At 41.2% G+C, this 22,149-nt stretch overlaps 1 protein-coding gene across 1 annotated transcript in view; it reads left to right on the forward strand.

Annotated features, from left to right (window-relative positions):
- The window catches only part of TBXAS1 (thromboxane A synthase 1 (platelet)), a 230,284-nt gene that overhangs the window by 127,179 nt on the left and 80,956 nt on the right, over positions 1-22,149 (forward strand). The window contains exons 5-8 of the mRNA XM_009887407.1: positions 2,764-2,880; positions 10,519-10,607; positions 13,053-13,201; positions 14,886-15,016. Of these exons, the coding sequence (XP_009885709.1) occupies positions 2,764-2,880; positions 10,519-10,607; positions 13,053-13,201; positions 14,886-15,016 (486 nt within the window). The remainder of the gene's footprint in view (positions 1-2,763; positions 2,881-10,518; positions 10,608-13,052; positions 13,202-14,885; positions 15,017-22,149) is intronic.

Genomic DNA, 22,149 nt, shown 5'->3' on the forward strand with positions numbered 1-22,149 from the left:
TGATCCTTAGAACAGATACCTACTGACAAGTTAGAAAACAGATAATTTATTTAAAGAGGATACACAGAGAAAACAGTCCAAACCACTTCAGCTTTGACAGCCTGTCCCAGGTTTTCCTTGTTATTGCACAAAATAGAAGAGTCTATGTATACGTTAAAAACGTGCCCATATTATATCTTACAGTAGTCATCAGATGAAAGTACCTGAGTCAGTCTCTTCCTTCAGCTAAATATCCTGCTACGTACTCTTCTACTTGAAAACAGCTCACCTTTGCTCAAAACTGGTCTGTAGTGTGAGCTCAGTGACATTAGTTTACTACACTGGGTGGTGTTGCTGAGAATGTAAAACTATCCCATTAGCCTGTTTGCAATATAAAATAGGCTTCTGCATTTTACAAGCTTATGCAGTGTAGCGAGATTCTGGCATGTGTAAAGGAAAAAAGGTGTTAAGGAGCGCTGGCAGCTCCTTAAAGAGAAGATATTAAGTGCAAACTCTTCCAATAAGGAGGAAAGTTAAGGAAGTGTAGTAGAAGACCAGTGTAGCTAAATTGTCAGCTCTTCATGGCCCCCGAAGAGAAGAATTTTTTTTTTACAGAGTGGGAAGTAGGTTAGATTCCCAAGAACACAGATAAAAAAAATTGCATGTAGGACAATAAAATCAGAAATCTTGAGGCACAAAATGAGATGAAGTATCCAGGTGTGTAACGGATGGTAAGAACTCATTTTTCATGTACATTAGTAATGAAAGAAAGACTGAAAGAAAATGTTAAGAGGGTGAAAGGGATCAACAGATGGCATTGGGAAGAGCACAGTGTCTTTGGTTTGTTTGTCTTTCACTGTAAAGTGGATATTGCTGCTACTGATACCATAGGGGACTGTACTGCCACTGCTACCATGGGCAGGTAGGCATGGGCCCGGGTGCCAGAAGATATCACGTGCAAAAATGACTGTCTCTGTACAGCCTGACATCTACAGAAGTGTACACCTTCCACCCCAACCCACCAATTTTAGGATGGTTTGTCTGGAGGATATGGCTGTACAATACCTGAAATACTGATTGAAGATGACTTGGAAATTGTCTGGGAACGGTCCACTGTCAGAAGGGAAGCATGAACTGGGAGGATCCCAGAGGCGGCTTCTTTGGAAGTGCTAATCTGTACTTTTCTTAATGGGCTAGATGATGGCACTGAGTGCAATAACAATTTGTATAGAAGGTACTAAGCTGGTAAGGATGAAAAACACTATGAAAGAAAGGGCTACAATTCAAAGTGGTCTTGGTCAGTTGAAGAAGTAATCATAAAAGGAATGGTCACAGTTCGACAATGACGTGTTCTATATATGACTCTTAGGAGTAGCCAACTTTAATGATAAACGCTGGGGAACAAAATCCTAGGGAGTAATTATTCGGAAAAAAAGTGTGAGAGTTGCAGGGAACCACAAGCCAGTATATGAGTCGACATTATCATGCTGTGGTATGTAGTATTTTGGGATGAACAGAGAGGAGCCTGCAAAACACATGAAAAAAAACCACCCAACCTTCTTGGCTGGAGTACATGTCAAATCAAAGGAACTAGGCCTTGAGAAAGATGTAAATCAAAACAGCTATGAAGAGGGACAGCAACAAGACTGAACAAACAGTCCCAGATAAAATGACTGATAAATATGTATTGAAAAAATTGATGTTATTTGGGGTAGATGGCATCAATATGATTAGTGGTTATTTTATAGCCTTCTGTATACATGAGCTGCTGCAAAGAGGGAGAGAGTAACCTGTTTTCTATGCCTGTGATAGCACAAAGACTGAAGACCGTAAGTTCCAGCAAGAGAGATGGTGCTACCATGGTAAGAGTAGTCCAGCACTGGAAGAGTTTGCATGGGGACATTATTGAATTTCCACTGTTGGAGGCCTTCGAGAACAATAAAGAAACATCCTCTGGCAATAATATAAGTTGTAGTAGGTTCTGCTGTGGGGCTGGACATCGCCTGACACCTCTTCCAGATGTAATTGTGTTGATTTCTGACATGCTTCGTCTTTCATCTTTTTTATCCTCTTACTCCTTGGTCAATATCACTGTTGTCTGGATAGGGATTTCTTAGTTGGTGGAGGGGATTAAAGTTTAGCAAATCCATAGCAGTCATCTTGGTATGGAACTTCATAGGGCAGTGCTTTAAACTACTATATTTGACTAACTGCTGAAGCTGTAAGAGTCCCAGGCCACAACTTCTTAGTGAGAGCATTCCTTATAGACAGAGTAAGGACTGGGACTTGCTTTCTAATCAGCGTATTTTCTGAAGACTTTTAAAATGCATGTAACAGTCTGACATACCAGCTGTCACCAGAAATTGTGTCCCCCACTGACACCCACGTGCAGTGCGTTGGCACTCATGTCACACGGAGAGGGAGTGTTGACAGGTCCTCTTGCTAGTCACCTTAGAAAGGGAAGAAAGAAGCCAGGGTTCAGCAAAGGAGAACTGGTAATCGCAGGAGAACACCAGGAACGGCAGAACCAGAACAGTCTGAGCAAGGAGTTACTGGACTGGCCTGGGGCTTTTTTGCAAGTCCAAGAGAAAATGCGTGCAGCAAAAGAGGAATTTTTCTGTAGCGCCATCCATGTTCAGCTTGGTGTTTGGAACTGATTTGAACCTCTTTCATTGTGGTACAGCAGGGCAACGCCATTCATGGCCAATCTTTCCAAGTTCCAGAGTCTCAAGTAGTTCTAGTTGCATTGGCGTTAAAACTGGATCGTGTTTTCTTTTCACTTAGAAGCCGAACTTGATCTCCAAGCCAATGCTTGACAGCATCCTTTGTCTTCGTGGTGACAGATGGAAGTACGTCCGGAACCTCCTGGCCCCGGCCTTCAGCGATACCAAACTGAAAGAGGTAAGGTGTACGCTGTGTTGCTTTCCTAATATAGAAGATACAATAGTTTACTTCTGTGTAAGCACCTACTTTATATCACTCTAGACTAAGAACAGGTAAAAAACTGCTACTTTGTGCCTGTTTGTTTAGACCTGAAGAGCACATGAGGTTGAGTGTGATCCAGGTCAGAAATTGGTGAAAATCAAAATAGCTCATCTGAGAACATGATCCTCTGTCTTTATATAAACCAGTTTGTCCATAAAAGTGTAGCAAACTCAAAAAGGAGCCTTACACCTTCCTTCCCCCGCCCTGTTAGGAGTAAGCTAAAGTACAGGAAAGGTTATTGCTCCCAGTTGGAACATAGCTTTTTGTGATTTGCAGAGTCAGCAGCTCTCATGTTAACACGGGAACTGCTGTCAGTCTATTTTCATTTCTCCATCTCCTTCCCCCCTCCTCCTTTTATTCTTTAATCCTTTCATATAATAAAATAAGTCACTGGAACAGAATGTCATTGCCAGATAAATACCTCTGACTGAAAATAAATGTCTCCGTGCTGACCTGCTGCTAATTTCCTATAAATGTCTCAGCATTTACTTAGCCATGGGAACCCATTACTGGGTAACAAAGTCCTATTTCAGTGGCACAATATCTCTTCATTAAACGCAGATAAATGATTGACTGCTTAAAGTCTTCTTTCAGGGGTGGGGGGAAACAACAACAACAACAACAACAAAAAAGCACCTCTTTCTTTCTGTATTTTATTCTCGAAGAGAACCATGCCTCACTCCGGTGCCCAGTCCTGGGCTGTAAAATTTTCCACTGGGCAGACGCTTGTGTTGTTTTGACATGCCGCTGTCGAAATCCACAGTAACATCTAAATGTGTCTGGCTCTCCCAGCTCTATAGACAGCGGTCGCTTAGCAACGCCGGCTGTCACCTCCTTATTATGGTAAATTCTAATTGGCCGCCAGCCTGGCAGAGATGCTGATTAATCACGACTGACAACGCCATTGGTTATGCGCCCCGACATTTGCTCTGTCACTGGCTCCATCGCGAAATTTTTGCAAGGCTAGGATGTTTAAATATGCAAGTGATTAGTTGCTCATGGTGTTGCGGGGAGAGTTTTGCGTTTTCCTAGCGGAAATTAATCTGCCTTAGGTGCAGGTCATCGGCTCTTTGCTGGTGGACCAACAAAAGATGAAGCCGCGCTTCCCTCGCCTTGCGGAGAGCCACCTCTGCCAGCAGCAGCCAGGCAGACTTGATGGAAGAGAGGGGTGAGGGTGAGCAGGCGGAGGAGGCCCTGGGCGTCCTGCTTTGGGGCCGGGCAGGTACGGGTTTTTAGGGTTTGACCAGTTAAACCGAGGTGGGAGAAGTCATGGTGCTTGCCATGCACTGCTTGGTGGCAGAGCTGCAGCACAAGAGGAGGGTGGTGGTAGGAAGTAAAACAGAGGTCTGGCTCTAGTGCCTTGTAGCTGTCTCACATGCAAAAATTGAGATCTTTAATTTTAGCCTGAAAATCGGCTTTCCCTGTGCTGCCTCTTCCAACCTCTCTGGAAGGGGTGCAATTGTGTGTGGGCTCAGGGTGACCTGGAAATGGCCACTTTCTCCTCCCAGTCTACAGAAAGTGGGAAAATGAGGAATGGGGAAGGTCTCTGAAAGGGCCAACTTTGTTCCTCTGTTCCATGTCTTCGCCAGAAGACCATCTATCCCTACACAGAGAGACTCTTGCAGTAAGTCCATGTGAGATTAAGAACCTCTTTTGAATAGATGCACTCCTCAGCCTTGCATTTCATTTTCTACCCAAATATATGAACGGTCCTGGGATTTGAAGTTAATGCAACTTAAGTCCTTGCCCATGTGCTTCTCTTGCTGTTGCTTAATTTAGAAGCCATACCAACACTTCTCAAAGGAAATCAATGTTCATTAATTATGATCTCACTTTTCAACTCTCCCATATTTAGTACTCTCTCAGAACCTCTACAGCAGCAAGGAAATAAAAATACCACATTCTAGTATTGGCCATGCTACAGAGTATTCAGAGTTATGTAGAAGACATCCTGTTTGTGATAAACTCTTCCTCTCTACCTCAAAGGAGTTACAAATAAGCTAGTTTTGGTATTAATTTATTGCATAAGAACCTGGATATGTTGTTTTATACATGTTTATAAATACTGCGAGACACATTCCTCATTTCTTCTCCTAAGACATTGATTCCTTTGCCACGGAGATCTGAGCTTTGACAAAACCCCAGACCAAAGTCTTCCTCTCCGTTCCCTCCGCATGTCTGCCTTGCCTTCATTCCCCTATGCAAACTCCCCAATGATGCTGGAGAGACTGCAGACCTCCTGAGTAGCTTTGAAGAGTGGTTCCCCTTGAGCACCGCAGTCCTTAGTGCCACTCTGAACATAGACTTGTCTGGATGGATGCTCTGAGAGAACTGGGAGCTATTAGGTTGTGACAGAGCAATAAATGTTAACAACTCCTTGTGCTCCCCATAGAAATCACTTTGGATAAAAGATGCACAGAGGGCCAGAGAGTTGAGTGTAGGTTCCTGATATCTCCATTTCAAAACCACAAGAGTCTACTACTAGGCTAAAGGACAGCTTCAGCACTAGCAATAACAAGAAGCCACTCTGCAGCCTGGCTGCTGGAGGACAAAACCCAAGACAGAGCTAATGTATGTTGTTAAGGTTTGACCTGTGATGCCCCACAGGGGCATCTAGCTGCTGTGGCTGGCGACAGAGGCGTACTCTGCCCTTGTCTCTCCACAGAAGCGATGTAGTGTCACTGAGAAGTTTGCTAAGCTTGAGGAATTTCCCCTTAGCTTGACAAAAAATCTCCAACAGCCAGTCACCAAATGAGAAAAAGTTGATCCCAGAAATTTTGAAATTTGTGAAGTTATGAGCAATTAACTGAAACTAGGGGTTGTAGAGCTGTTGGGTATCCAGTGTAGTGATTGATGCATGTATGCAGAGTTGTTTTTGTCAGATTTTTCAAGATTTTATGGCATCTTCTTCAGCTTTCTCTCTCTGTCTCCTCAACTTCTCTTCAAAAGCTGTGTACTGTTTCATTTTTGCTTTTATGGATTTTTATACAATCTGTGTTCTTCCTTTTTAATTTTCTTTTTCTAATGAGTTTGTAAAGATTAGTAAAGCAGTCCACTCCAACTAAGGGAAGGTTTGGCTCCAGATAACATTAAATTCAAAGATTATAGTGGTGAGCATAGCATACATTAATAGACTTCTAATCTGATCCTGATGTAAGATTTGGTAACATCCCACATGGGATGCCACTGGAGTTGGTAGCAGATCTGATAATAAGCTCTTTCCAGTGAGACCTCTGAATGGACCTCATAGTGCCATTGCTATGGGAGCACTAAGAACAAGAAATGAGAAATACGAGGTAGGAGACCCAAGAAGTTTCACTTCCAGCTCTGCCATTGACTGCCTGTGGGTGATTTGGCAGAAGCTACTTAAATTCTCTATGCAGAAACAGCTTTTTTTCTGTTAAATGGGAATGATAGTAAAAGTTGATTCAAGATGTAGTTCATGAGGAATTGGTGAAGTATAATACCTGGAGGCCCTTAAGTAAAAGATGCATTTCCTGATGTTCCTGTCATGTTCTCCTCAGTTATTATGTGTTGAAACAAGCTGATATGTTAGTGATCTTGCTGTACCAATCTTGATTCCCTATTTAGTATTTCTTATTTTGTTCCTCTTCTTTTTGCTGTGGTGCCTGTGATGATCCTGCAGTTCTGGACCCCTTGTCAGACTTGATAAATAGCTTTGCTCTCTTTTACAGCCAACACCAGCAGAAAACCTATTGATTTTTATTTATTCTGATGGCGCTGCAGTAGTCTTGTCATCTCCTATCAGTGTGCTGCTAATCCTCTCCTCCATTAACCAACCATTAAAACAAAACAGAACACAAAAATTAAAGAAGAGAGCACAGCATAATGTAGCATTGTCCTAAATAACCTGTGAAGTGGAGTTTGTGTTGAGGCATTTTCTTTCAAACAAAGGGAGACACAAAGCAGAACTTTTAATAACATGGCAGAACAGCACAGGAAAATCCTCTAGTGTCACTCTCGGGCATCTATATCTTCCAGGTCCCACTAGAACATAAGAACTGACAGTCCAACCGTTGAGGTTTCCTTGATTTGCTCTTACTCTGCTTGTGCACGTTGGTCAGAGGCATTTTGGAAGGGTCTCTGGAAATTGCTGTTGTTACTCAGCAAAGCAAGTGTGCTCACTTGAGACAAAGCAAACATGATCACTAAGCGTATATGTGAAATGTGCATATCGTTGAGCCACAAGTCAGTGTCTGGTTGAGTTGCTCACTTTGGTAGATTGTGCCCATGAATAGCAGGGCCCCACTCTGAGGTGATGGAAACAAACCCTCTCGCAAACATCTTCCTGACACTCGCTCTTTTCTTGGTTTTAATCAGGGACTTGAAATCTGGTACAGAAGCAATTCTTATGTTAGGTTTGTATCCTTTTTCCTTCTCCTTCCCTTATATTTCATCCAATTTGTGGGACAAGAGCCCAACATGAGTTCTGCATACTGTATGTGAACAGTAAAGTCTCCAGTGTGTCTGTCTACAGTGAACGTGATCCGGCCTTCTACTTTATAGTTTGGGTGCTAATAATAAGGGGAATAATAATAGTGGATACTGAGGACCACATCTAACTAGAGGAACGTGACTCTGATGCCTCTGAACAGCGCAAACATCCCCGTGCACCATGCATATGCAAAATCAGAAACTAATTGTTGTTATGTGCCAAATAACATATTGGCAGGATTTATACAGCAAAGCCCCTGGCATCATGAAAACCCTAACCCCAAATGCTCTTCTTTGGCAGAAAGCAAGAAATTTGGACTCTGGGCTACTCTTGCTATTAGATAACTGGCAGATCAAATATTTACAGGGACCATATTGTTTAGATTTTTCTTCATCCTGTTACTCTCAGCCAATCTGAACACAGAGCAGCTGGGGTTTGTTTACCCACCAAGAACTGAATCTCAGGCAGGTTATGCAGCTTTTATATTCTGACTGGCAAATAAGAATGTATAGGAAGTTAGTGATACCCAAGGCGGTGCAGATCAACATGCCTGGTTTTGTGCCGGTTTTCAAAGTTCGGTATAGTTCACCTCCCCCAACACAGTATTTTCTTGACAGTTGAACAGAGAGTTTAAAGTGTTAAGGGACTTGAGAATGTTTCAGTCTGTGGTCTTTTTAGTTAGCAATCTTGGACTAATTTATGTCCCTCAGGGAATAAAAACCCAAACTCAGGATTCCTGAGTAGATATCCCCCGTAGCTTTCATATGCAAATAATTGTCTCATTGATATGACTCTGTCCTATCATGCTAACAATAAATCAAATGCATTTATGGAATGTGGAAAGTGCAGAGGTGCTGTGAGATGCCCTGGCCAGGCGTACGTGCCCCTGCCATCTCTGCCAGCTGTTGGAAAGCAATAGCAACCAGCTGGGTGGTTGCAGGTCTGGTGATGTGGTGAAGAATAAAAGAGAAAATAAAGCAATAAAAGGAAAATCTGAAATGATCACCATCTGTTTAGGAAACATCATACCTGTTAAAATATGAATTTCCATTTTGTTCTCCTTGACTGATTCAGTTCATTGGAGGGGCTGGACCCAGAGTTTATAGAGCATTTCACCCTGGTTCAATCTGTTGAACAGAAATGTGTTAATTTTGTTGAACCATTAGAAAAGCAGCTCACTGCAGGGGACCTTCTTTAGAAAGCCAAAAGGGGATGGAAACTGCCACATAATATGGTGTGCACCTCCCAAATACATACCAGCTATTTTACCGAATACTAATCCGGCTTCAGAATTCTCTTGTGAGACTGTGGCAAAGCCTAAATCAATCCGGCTTTGAGCTGAAATAGTGACAACCTGCTCTGTCCTATGTAGGTACGGGACCTCGAAAGCAGCTAGACACATTCTTGACTCAGACTCCTGCCTTTGGAAAACATGTTGGATGCTCCGGCATTGGCCTTTTGACTGCATATAGTCTTGCCCATGTGTTAGGATGGCAGCGTGCCTGTGCACAAAGTGTTATGCCAGTTTCACAGAGATAGAAGTGCCAAGCAAAATGGACTTGGCTGGGCAGGCTGCAGAGCTCTCGAAGTATGCTGAGAGGCTGCAGTAAGTCTTTTTTGGTAACAAGAATGGCAGAGGAGTAGGACAAGTCTGTTCTCATGTTTGTTGACATCCGTATGCTGAAGGAGGTTGTTTAGGAAGGAAAGGCAGGTTTCTGTGCGTTTGTCTGGTGATGCTTGGCATAATTGTTGAGGCAAGACTGTGATATTAAATTGTAGGCTATAAGGATCTCTCGGCAGTCCATATTGAGAAAGAGCCATAGCAGATAATGCCTTTAGGGTCACGGCTGGATTGTTGCTACACCCTTCCTCTGCTCCCCTGGTAGATGTCGTCAAGGCAAGTGTCTGATGCCTCTCATATGTAAAAAGTTAAAGAGAGAGAGAGACTTTAATGAGGTCTTGGTGGTTGCCTATGTCATGGTTTCTGTGAAGCGCTGAAGAGGAGACTATCACACTGTTAGCTACAGCCAGGCTGTGGGTAAGTCCGCCTAACCATCACGTGTCAGTGACTGGCAGAACAATTAGCTGTATAAATTCATGTGAATGTCTGTTTAATGGCGTCACCACTCCAGAAAACCCTTTCTCCAGGTAGCAATAGCAGTTTGCCCTCAGCAACTTGTAGTAGTATACATGGTGCTTTTCTAATGTACGTTTGTTATGGTTTGAGGAACCCACAATGATTTATTGTCATTTAGACAATTATTTTATCGCCTGATGACCCCTCCCCAGACAGGAAGGGGAATCTGGAAAAAACAAGGAGACCTGAAGGTTGACATATAAACAGATTTAATAGAATAAGACTAGATAATTAACATTAATAACACTAAAGAACCAATATTGATACCAATGTATATAAAATATACAAGGATTATGCTCAGCCTATTCTGTCAGTAGGAAGCTGTGCACTCCCAGCAGTGGACGGTAAATGTCGGACACTGCCAGCGCTACAGCTTCGTGAGGAAGGCCTCAGTGGTCCGGCACTGGGGCAAGAATCTCTCAGGATCGCAGCCATCATAGGAGAGAGGGAACTCCTCAGCAAAATTTCTAATTTACATTGCATGTGATGTTCATAGTATGAAATAATTCTGTTGGCCAGGTTGGGTCAAGTACCTTGGGGCTATAGAAAATATTATTCCTTCTGCCCTGGAGTATGTGTAACCTAAATGTAACGTACTGTAAATATAGACTGTGATAAATCATCAGTTGGAACAGGGAGTGATTAAAAAGAGAGTGGGATGTCTTTGTTGATAGCTCTCTGTATATATAGCCACAGGTGGGCAAGAACCAAAGGTCAAGTAAATGACAGGGCCTCTCAAGTTTAGACCCAGAGCTGGAGAAGGGCATCCCTGTAATGTGTAGCTTTATTTTTAGCAGACACTCGCAACATTTCATCTTACCTGTGCAAAAGTACCTGACCACACCTGCAGAGGATCCTGCAAGCTCCATCCCATCTACTGGATAAAACTCATTTAGAATAATTGACTATCTCTTTTTTTAACGTTTTAATGTTTTTTACAATGCAATGTGTTCCTTTCTAGATGACACCGCTAATAAACCAGGCCTGTGACGTCCTGCTGTGTAACTTGAAAGTCTATGCAGATTCTGGCAAAGCTTTTGATATCCAGAGGTATGTTCAACATGCCAGAAATTAGTAGCAGATTTAAAAAAAAAAAAAAAAGTCAATAGCAGCAGTTATTCTAAATATGCACTTACTGTATAAAAGAAGATTTTTTTTTTTTTTCCTCCCTCGCTTTTATAAGTGGAGATCATAGTTTAATAGAGGATGTGTCTGATAGATGCCTTTTCTTCCTGGGGGCAGCCATTGCATACTTGAAAAGTAATTTTGGAAAAGCATCTAATGTATTTCTAGCTGTTGTTTAATGAAGTTTTAACAGCTGGAAGCAGAAAGGAAAGCTGCATCAGTCCCTGTCCAGTCTGCTCTCTACAGTCTGCCAATAATGTACAAATACAGGAATTGATCTAGTATCAAATCCCTCTAGTCCATCACCCTCCTGCTTTTTTTATATGAGGTTTTTTGAACACTTAATCATTCTTACCGCATTCCTCCTAACCCCCTCTAATGGCATGCTAGCCTCTTGTGAAACGACGGGATCAGTACTCCAGATGAGAATGCACTACTGATTTATAAAATGACACTAATATTTTCCATACTGTGCTTTCTCCCATTTGTTATGCATTTAATGCCCTATTATCTTTTTTGTTGCTCTTTCATCAGAGTTCTTCACTGAACTGTTCACGACACTGTCTAGACCCTTCTCTCAGCACATGGATTTCTTCTAGGACCCTGTATAGCATATGAGTAGTTCAAGTGCATTCTTTTTAATAGGCAGTATTTTGCATACACTTCATTTGCTAGGTTGGCCAGTGCCTTCTGAATTTCTTTGTGATTTCCCCCAAACTGGAGCAGTGCAAATCATTTTGTTTCATGTGAAGAAATGGATATTTAGTCACAATTCATCCATCTGTTTTCAAGTACATACACAAGTGTATGTGTGTGTACAGAGATCTCTTTATTAAACATCTGAAGAGATGCTATGAAACCTTGAGATATATTACGCTTAGCCTACTGCTCTGATGAAAATTGACCTTTTGAGTCCTTCCAGGCTTTTCCCCTTTTTTGCCATTTGTCCTGTTTCTTTGCCTGTTCTTTTAGCTATTGATCTATGATAGGATTTCACCTCTCAAGAGGCACTTTGGAAACGACCTTTTGAAAGTGTAAATGAATGATGTTGACCATCTCAGAGTATGATCTTCCAGTTGTTTTGTCGTACTACCATTTCAGCAGGTTTGACATCTATAAATGTGATTCTCATTGCACTGCAGTTTTCCAGAATTTGCTTGGGAGCTGTTTTTTGGATGTAAATACCCTATCTACAACCTCCTGTGGACTTTTATGTTAGTTGTCTTTAGCCATTGTGTGCTTTGCCAACAACTCAAAATTTAGTTTTTAAGCTTTTTCAGTACCTTGGAGAGGTGGATGATTGAGTGCTGCTGAAATTACTGGTTTATTGCAGTGCCCCCTCTTTTAACCTTTCAACTTTTAATAATGCTTTTTGTGTGTGTGTGCGCGTGTGTGCGTAACAGTTGTAAACTCAAAAAAGTTGCTTAGCTTTTCAGTACTGTTGTTACCTTCCAAATCTGCTCAGGTGTCATCAGAATGACAGCACCCAAAGATCACATTATATATACAGGATGTACTGGGCCTGCGTCCTGTCCTTCTCTTAGCACATGATTACTCATGTTAAAACACCAGAGAATTTTATATTAGCCTTTTGTAAGGGAACATAGAAGAACAGTCATTGCAAACCTGTCCGCAGATTAGAAGAATCAAATTTCTAGGTTATTTTACATTCTCAGTCCATTTATCTCAAAACTAAATATAGCTGCAAATGCTCAGTAGAAATAAAGATGGTGAGGCAACTGGATAGATAGTCAGATATGCGGGAAGAGAGTCAGTAAGTTCTGAAGCTTCTAGATCATGGTCCACAGAGCATTTGTAGCTCTCAAAACATTTGCAGCTCCTCTGCAGAGATACAGATTTCACATGGTGTCAGTTCCTCTTATTTTTGACCACGATTTTACGTTACAAAAGAATACAAAGGAAATCCTTAACAGAACATTTTACTTAAGCACCTCTTGTCACTGGGAGTTTAGACCGGACTGGTAGTAAATGTGGTTTCTGCAGTTTAAAATGAGAAAGGAATGTTCTCTGTTATTAAGATGCATACTAAGAAAATGCTTATGAATCTCTGACCTGTTGCATTTGATTTCTAGGAAATAAAAAATGAAATTGTTTATTTTCTATGAATTTTCTGTGGAATTATTGAGCTATATGAAAATACGTTGACTTTGTAGACAGAGAGAAGGTGATCATTATTAAGCACCAGCATTTGTCAGAATGATGGAAATATCTCTTATTGGCAAAGCTCAAATCTAAAAGCAAAAAGAAAATCAGACGCAAAAATTAATGTTATGTGATGTTTGTAGAAGCAAAATATTAATGGATATGTAATTTGGAGCTAATGATTTATCATTCTTCAACTCAATGCAGGTGTTACAACTGCTTTACCTTGGATGTCGTTGGTAGCGTAGCTTTTGGTACTGAGGTGGATTCTCAGAAGAATCCTGATGACCCCTTTGTTAAGAATTGCAGAACATTCTTTGAAATGTCTTTGTTTAAGCCCCTCCTCATTCTAATCCGTGAGTATTGTCTCCCTTTGTCTACTTCTTTATGGCAATTTTCTAAAAGTCATTCTCAAACTGCAAAACATGCTGAAACAGGAGCAGGAAGATGTATAGCAGACTTTATTTCAGAGGTGTTCGGAATGTAACCTACAGGCCGAGTGTACCCTCGAGATTTCCACCATATGCTCTACAGCTCTTGTCACCATTAATACAACTTCCTCCAGAAACGGAGAGTCTGGGAAAACAATGCTCCAGGTTGATCTGAGTGGAAGGTTTCTGGGACCTGTAGTTTCTACAATATCTCTTTTAATACACTTCTGCATTAAAACACAGTAACTGCCCTTTGGAGCCTGAGAGTAAAGTTTTTGTGCACTCAATTTGCTTGGTAGAGATCAGAATCTTGCCCATAAACAACAGTGGGTTAATAACCCAGAGAAGAAAAGAGGTGAAGAAGCATAAGCAGATAGTGTAAGTCCTCCAAATTCTTATTTGAATAGCAGCAGCAGCCTGGTTGATGGCTATACAGGATAAAGGCGATAAGTGCCAGCACAGGCTGTGAATAAGAGAATGCATTTATTTTCAGGTGAACAGATAGGGAATGCAGGAATGGCGTATAAAGCCATTTAGTTCTAGGGCACGAAAGCTAAGGCTTCACAGTGTCGGTGGCATTGTTAATGCAAGGGTAGTGAGAATCGTAGCTGAGGAAACCACAGCATAATCAAAATTGTTGAGGTTTTACCATCTTGCTATCAAGACCTGCTCACAGTAGTGTCAGGTGGCACAGTGGCAAAGTTTCCTGTGCCCATCTGATCCTGCTGGCATTACAGATTGCACCTGTACTAGCAGCACGCAAACTGTTTCCTTCTGGAGTTGTGTATCCAAAATGTCCTGGGGTTAATGTTTAACCTGATTGCAAAGTGTGATTTGTGACTAATTTCTGAAGGACAGAAATGTCCCCCTATGTGTCTAAGATCATGTCCTTCATTAAAGAAAGTTTCTGTAGGATTTGGGGTTGGATTCCTTGGTTGACCTCTTTCTGCTAGTACATTGTGTGGTCCGAATTTCCACACTGTGTTCCCCCGTTGGCAGCACAGGGGTTTTCTGATGACTGATTTGTTAGTTTTAAGCAGTTCATAAACTAACAGAGGGTTTATTAAGAAGCAAGACTTCACTCAGGTTTCTAGTTCCTGACTGTAAAGGCCATGGACCATCCCTGTGATAACATCCCACTTCCAGAGTCTGTGGCCTGTTTAGAGAAGCAAAATAAAATAGCAAACTGATATCCTAATATTGGAGAACTGTAAATGAAAATGACTACTGCACAATTTCATGGATCAGCGCCATAAGCTGCTAGGCTAGTTCAAGATCCCCCACCTTCTGTATGTAATTGTTTGAGTAGGCAGGGAAAATAATTCTCCCCTTTTTTGTGGTGGCTCTGTGGCATCAAGAAGCTGAACTGAAATCCTGAAGCATTGTGGAAGCAAGCTTGGAAGGCATCTTTCTTGGACGGACATGGAATTTCTGAAAGAAAATCTTTTACCAGCCCATGGGGGTGGAAGAAAGAGAGGGAGAGAAAGAGGAAAAATCAGGTTTCACAAAAATAACACGTCCCACTTGTTTAATTTTATGATACTAATGAAAGGATATTATATGATTTTACAGTCTGATTCTGTGTTTTCATCTTTAAAATCTCTTACAGTTTCTTTCCCATTCATAATGATCCCATTGCTCCGGATTTTGCCAAACAAGAAACAAAAGGAACTGAATGGATTTTTTATCCAAACCATAAAAAACGCAATTGTCTTCAGAGACCAGCAAGATGCAGCTGAGGTAAGGCCATTTCTGTGATAAATACATGGATAAGCAAATGTTTTGAGGGAAAACTGGAAGTGGCATAAGCAGTTGAAAAAGGAGACTCAGTCTGTTTAAACATTCAAAGCAATTTAGTGAGGATTTTATTAATTTTTAGCTTTAGGTACCATCAACCAGGCTTGGTGTTGATGCAGAATTGGTAACGTATAACAAGAAAGACTGCTTCTCTTAGTTTTTCCCTGTTCAAATAAAGATGCAGAAAATGTAACATCTGGGATGACTTTCCAACCTGGTTTCTAGACTGAGAAAGAAGGATTCACCCTGTAGATTTTTTTTCTCATCTCAAAGTCAGCTGTTTTGCCTGTGCTCTTTTTCCTTAACAACCAGAGAAAGGGGAGCCCCCACTGAGTCTTTCAACCTGGTCATTACCTAGGAGCTAAGGTAGGTTTTATATAGTCCTGTGACAGTTCCTACTGCTCTGGAAAATGAAAAGAACTTGAATGTCTGATTAAGAGCAGACACTTGATATTGAGATGGCTAAAGAGAAAGGTAGTAAATTCTACCTGAAATATGCAAGATAATGGGTATGCATTATTAGCAAATTGTTTGTTACCCGTGTATTTCTCATCTGGACATAAGGTAGTTCTGGGATTTTTTGTTTTGTTTTAATTACTTTTGTTTTATGAAGTATCTGAAAGCACATGAATTTTTATGAAATTCTCTCTATTTTTGATATAAAAAGCATTTGGAACATAGGCATGTACTTCAGTTCTGTGATAAAAAAGTTCTTTAGGTCTACTTGTCCTGTTGGACCATTTTTTACTGCAGACTGCACATAACATCCCTAAAAATAAGTTAACCCCTTAATTATGGATGTGTAGTGAGAAACAAAGAATATTGATGAGAATTCCATTTTAAAGGTAACTGAAACAAGTTTTGCATAGCAATTGACATGAAATACGCTACAACGTACACATTAAGAAGCTGTTAATGTTGAAATATGAGATGTTTCTTACCACTTAGAGATGAAGAGCAATTCTGATGGTGTAACAGCACAGGTGAGAATGGATCCTCCTGACTTCTTCTCACCTCTTAGCCCCACAGCTGTCACCTTTCAGGAAAAAATGGATTTTAGTTTACTCTACATTACATCCAGGGCACATTTAAAAGTCAAATTGATATTCAAAGATATTGATGCTCTTTGCTGTGTTGTGTGTTCTGCTCTTTTTCTTTGACTTTTTCTGCAGTGAAGTCTCACCTCTATATTTGTTGCACTTTATCACCGCATGCTTCTTGTCCTTTCTCCAGCCCACCATTATAAGTTTATGCCTCCAGCAGTATTTAGGTCTTTGTCTCTGACCTTCCTTACATCCAAAAGATTGTAAACACCACTGACCAGCCACAAACAAGTCATGATTCATAGACAAGGTTCATGGCCCAGGCTGAGTGCTGGAGGAATGTTTTCTAACAGGAATGAGCTGCTGCACAGATCCAGTGTAAGCTTTTAATGGCATACTGGTGTCTCTGTATGTATGGACAGTTTTGAATCAAAGCTTTATGCTGAAGGGGTCTGCATGAAAAGTCTATTCTGCATATCACTTATAAAAGGATAAAAGGGACATTGAAGCAGTCTAATATGGATTAAAAGTAGTTAATGTATTAACTACTATTGATAAAATGCAATGTATTTCTGTGGCAGTAGCACTGAAGGCATCAATCATAGGCTAAATCCTTCACTATACTGAGCAGGTCACTCCCTCAAACTGTAGACTAAGGACAGCAGATGGGTTAGGAAAAACCACAAAAGAAAAGCAAGATGGTAGTGATAAGAGCAGGAGACAGTGTTCTCTGCATATGCAGCCTGTTTGCAGGTTTCAGTGATTGATGGAGCAGAGGTTTAAGGTTATATTGGAAGGGATGTTGGGAGATGCTGCAAGAGATAACACATGGCAGTAGCTGCCCCGTATCAGGGCAGTGTCGAGGAAAGTACAAGGTCCATGTTTGCCTTAACAGTGTATGCACAAGTGTATGACTGGCTGTGGTCCCGCCTGCTCCTGGACTTTTGCCTGGTTTGCAAAATTGGCATATGAGAGCGCATTAAGTCCCCTTTGCAGTTCGGGATCATTAGCACATCTTTCAATAGCCACTGCTGGAAAGTTTGGAGCTTCCTCTTCCCACCCCCCGACCCCCCTTTTCCACTGCCTGTCTCCTTACGCGCTCTTAGATTTTGACTATTTTAGGTTGGTGGCACACAAGTCTTGTTAGAAGTATAGGCAACTTAATAATTTGCCAGGAACATTAAAAATGGTATGTTAAACAGATCAAAATGCAGCTGTGTCCAATTTAATGCAGAAATGTAATCTGTAGAGATTAGGTGTCCCAGATAGCCTTGTATTGACGGAGAATTATGCCCCGTGTCCTAGGTCTCGAATGATGAAATGCACCCACTGAAATCAGTCAGAGTTTTGGCACTGAATTTTAATGAGGCCGAGATTTAACCAGTAGCTACTGGTTCTTTGTGCTAATTAAGGGAGCTATAAGCAAAGTCTTACCGTTTCCCTGTGCTGCATTAGGCCAATGGGTATTCCTTAGGTTGCCACATTCCTAGGTGTTACATTGTGTACATCTTTTACTCCTCATTGATATTACCACCATTAAAAATGCTTTTGGGTTTGTTTTTTTCTTTGGGGGAAAAAAAAAATAAAGGCAAAATAAAAAAAGCCTTTGGAGCAAACTGTGAAACAATGAAAAGCGCCATGAAAGTGATTCAGCTGAAGCTTGTCTTCCTCTCATCTGCAGCTAACGTGAACAAAGAATAAAGAAAGGCCAAAAAAACAATGTGACAAGCAAAGTCAGCCTGTTATCATCCCTGTTCTATCAGTAAATGAAACAATGGTTCTGAATGCCTAAAGATAATCCCATGGGCAGATAGTAATTTTACAGCCAGGTTTAGATCTAATAATACGCTTGCAGCTTATATGAGATCTGTGATGTCACTTTCTCTCATCCCATCGGTTAGTGCTGCAGATGTCATTTTAATTATATATTATCTTTCTTTGGTCAGTCAAATAATTTCAGTCCTGGATATTCCACTCATTTGGCTTATATACAGAAACATTTAGTGGTTGTACTTTAGAAATTTTAATATATTACATTTATTCATGGATTCAAATTATTGTAAAATGCTTTTCCCACTATTTACAGAAGAGCAAATTCACCCTGCTCAGAAGAAACAGCACAAATTTAATGCACCACTTAACACTTACTTTGAAGACTCCAGCAGGATTTACGTGTTCAAATACCTTGTCCTGATTATCTGCCCAGGTTTAAATTTTTCCCTTAGGCAAAATGTTTCCAGAAACAGGGCAGATAGACTGTTTGTTTACGTCAATAAATGATAGTTTGATAGATTTTCATTTAATAATCTGATATGCAAATCATCCATGTAAGAGTTGTTTTTTTATCATGTTATAGCTCAGTTCTTAACCTACCAGTCTGTTTTAAATGATGATGTCTAGATGAAGGAGTCTTTCATAGTGATCAACCAAACTAAGGCTTGAAACTAAGCCCCCTCAGCAGATGAAAGGGCCAGCATTTCATTTGTAATCCGTAGTAATAACAATAATTGGAATGTAACAATTTAAGGATATTGCAAAAACATTATTTTTGGAAAATCACAACAGGTCTGTGGGAAAATCCACTTTTCAAAATATGCACCCTTTAACAAAGAGAATTGGAGAGTTCATAGAGGCTGCAACACATTCTATTAACGTCTCCTGATTTTTCCCGTCATACTGTCCAGTGTATATGCATAATTCAAGGTCACCGATCCATGCCAGACAGGTAGTGGCCTGATGATGTTTCTGATGATGACCAGCTGTTTCTTGGTGGTCTCAAGCTGATTTGAAAGGAGAGTATGACAAAGCACGGGAAAGTATCACCAGAACTGTATTCATTGGCATCTCGGTTGGCAGTTTAGTCAATCTGGCTGGAGACCTATGGATTACCCGAATGCTTTGGGTGTAAGTGCAGAGCAGAGAGAAGGAGCAATGGGAGAAGAGTGTGAAGGCTGTGCTGCTGTGGACCACCCTGCCTGTGGGCCACGTGGTGTAAAGTCACAAAGAAGCTGTACGGTGCTGCCAGTCCTGGTGATGATCTGCCCTCCTGTGAATTGGTACGGCCCTGGGATGCTCTGCACTCCACTGTGCTTGGTCTAGATCAAAAGAGGTTTTCCTCTGGTCAGCAACTGCCCATCAACAATTGCAGACCCCTCCAGTTTTCCCCACTTTTCATTCCTACCAATCCTGTCCCTGACCCCTGGTAAGTACAGTCACTGGCTCTGCTGCCCCCCCGTTGCCCACACACCCAGGCAGACACGAGTGATTCCTGGTGTGTGGAGGTCCTCTGGTTTTCCAGCATCAGCCGTGGGAGCCTAAAAAGGTCGAGAAACTGAATTTTAAGGAAATCTGAAACTGAGCTGTTTAAATCCATGCAAAGGGGAGAGAGCTGCACTTTCACTACTAGGTAGCAATAGTAATGTACTATAAGGAAGTGGTATCTTTTAATATCTTTCTGGGAGATGGTGGCCTGGTTACAACTTTAATCTCTGCAACACTGATTCCCAGGGAAAAATGTGCAATGAGCTCCCCTAAATGCTTTACCTAAGGGGAAGAGGGACATATGTGTGTGTACCTGCATTCTGGAGGATAAGGGACAATCTGAAAACCTAATTACTGTGGCACTCTGTTCTTTTCTCTTCCTTCCCCAGCAGTTCCCTGGAGTTTTTCCTTTTCATGAACTAATGAACTATTTTATTCAAGAGCTGCTTGAAATGAGTTGAGCAGAGGTAATCCTTCTGAAAAAGTCTGATCCTCTCCTTGTCAAGGGAAAACTATACAATTACTAAGAAAACTTAGTTAAAAATTTGCTAAATACTGTGTACATTCCAGGAGCTATGTGTGTGTTTGAACTGTGGAAATGCAGTACAGATGTTAAAAAGTAAATATTTTTCTAAGGAAACAGCAGATGGGAGGATTAGACACCTTCTAATAGTGTGCAGTTTTCCTGCCTTTGTAGAAAACCAAGCAAAACTTGTTTATATTTGAAAGAAGGTGGTGTCCATTTAAGGGTACACGCTATATGGCAAAATTAAATAATCAATTTTTATTGATTTATCAAGTCAGTAAAACAAAGGATCAGTATGGTCCTTTTGTTTTTCTAAGTCTGTAGGAAGGATGCTGCAATTCTGTTCCACTGGGCTGTTCTCACGGTTTGATCATGTCATTATCCACTGCCTTTGTTGGGAGGAAATGTGAAGTGGGCTTTCCAGAAAGGTAAATGAGTGTCTTAAAGATATAGAGGGAATTTGTGCCAGATACAGGGTTTGAACCCAAATATGAAACCTGTATGTCTGCTGTTTTAAGCAGAAGGTTATAATTTCTCTAGTATATGTTAAAAAAATCTTTTGAAAATGAAATCTGGTGTCTGTGCTTGGGCAGCATACAGTGATTCTAAGGGGGGGGGGGAAGTAGTGTTATGTTAAAAGCCGCTTTAGTTACTCACCTTCTTTTAAAAATCAAGCCATTACTGCTTGCTTTTAAAATTGTGTTCCTTCATTCCCACGTTTGAAGAAAAATCCTTTTTTTCTTTCTTTTTTTCTTAAAGATGTAATGAATTTTATAACTTCCTCAGAATTTCTTAAGTGAGCACGTTAACATAGTAAGGCCTCAAAACCTCAAAAGGAGATGAACTCAAAATCCCTATTACTTTTGGTCACCAGTTGAAATTTCTTGATCGGTCTGTTGTTCTCTTTCCAACGATGAATTGCAGGCCTACGAAAATGGGATCTTTTGGTTTCAGGCCTGGGCTGAAGTGTCTGGCTGAGGTGCTTTCATCATGAAATGCAGTTCTGCAGTCTCTCCGCTCAAAAGAGATCAAGGACAGAATAAGTAACGAGAGCGGTGACTTTCTCACCTCCCTGAGGCATGTCGATGGAGAAGCAGGGAGAGTTTTGCATTACTGCTGCATCTGTCCCAGTTCTGCAGCCCAGCACACCTGCGAGCCCAGCGCTTTTACGAGCGCTGCAGTCACTCGATGACAGCAAATGCCCGCTTGGTTACCTGCTGCCAGCAAGCACATACCTGGTCTGCTTGCTGTCACTCACCCTTTGCTCTTACTGCACCATTTCTACTGCCTCCTTGGTTACGGATCAGAGTACTTTATGGATCCGAGACAAGGAACAGGCAGCTGGTATCATGTAAACATTATCTGCCCGGCTCCAGCAAACCCTGCAGCAACCATAACAAAATAATCTTGGCGTCTGGGACTCTTTCTCGAATACCTCCGTCTCTCCTTACTCCCTTTTAGTCTTTTTCAACCACTACTGTGTATCTTCATTTCTTCTTCAGGGGGTGACAGAAGTGATGTCCCTGTCTCATATTTCACTTGTCCCACCTCAGCTACAACCTGGGGTCCAAACTGCTGTCGTGCATGTGAGCAATCTCATTGACTTCTTGGAGCACCGCTTACATGCTGCAATTTGCAAGAACATAGACTGGTACCAAAGGACAGAAATTAACTCAAAGGACTGGGGTGTTCATACTGATTAAGCTGGTGAAGTTTTTGGGTATCCTGAGTTGCCAAGAATGATCTTGCAGACAGTACTGGGAAAACGTGAGTATCTCTGCAGGAAAAGCTAACTTTGCATTCTAAGAGATGCATGGTGGAGCCCCTTCAGAGGGCCTTCTGATGGTATTTTTGCCCCTCTCTGGGCAGAAGAGGGGAGGTTCAGACACTCCCTATAACAGCATTAATCCACAGGAAGTCATTAGGCCAACAGGATGCCTTCAGAGTTACAGGGAGGAAGGGCTTAAATGCTTCTGTCAATAAGGTTTGCATGTATTTTCCTCCTGTTTTCACCAGCTGGTGCAGGAAGTGAAGATGAATGTTTGGCTTTGCTGATCTACAGCATACAAGAAGCACCTTTTAATTGAGCAGGGTGGGATTTTTAGTGTTGAAAAAGTTCCTCCAGAGTAAAAATAAATCAACTCACATGCTCAGTTGTGGGTAATGTCAAGGGGTTTAGTGACTTTTTAAAATTGTGTTTATATGGTAAAATCAGTCACTTAAAATATTATTTATCAAAAATCCAG

This window comes from Charadrius vociferus, unplaced genomic scaffold (genome assembly GCF_000708025.1).
Source record: "Charadrius vociferus isolate BGI_N301 unplaced genomic scaffold, ASM70802v2 scaffold196, whole genome shotgun sequence".
Lineage (NCBI taxonomy): Eukaryota > Metazoa > Chordata > Aves > Charadriiformes > Charadriidae > Charadrius > Charadrius vociferus.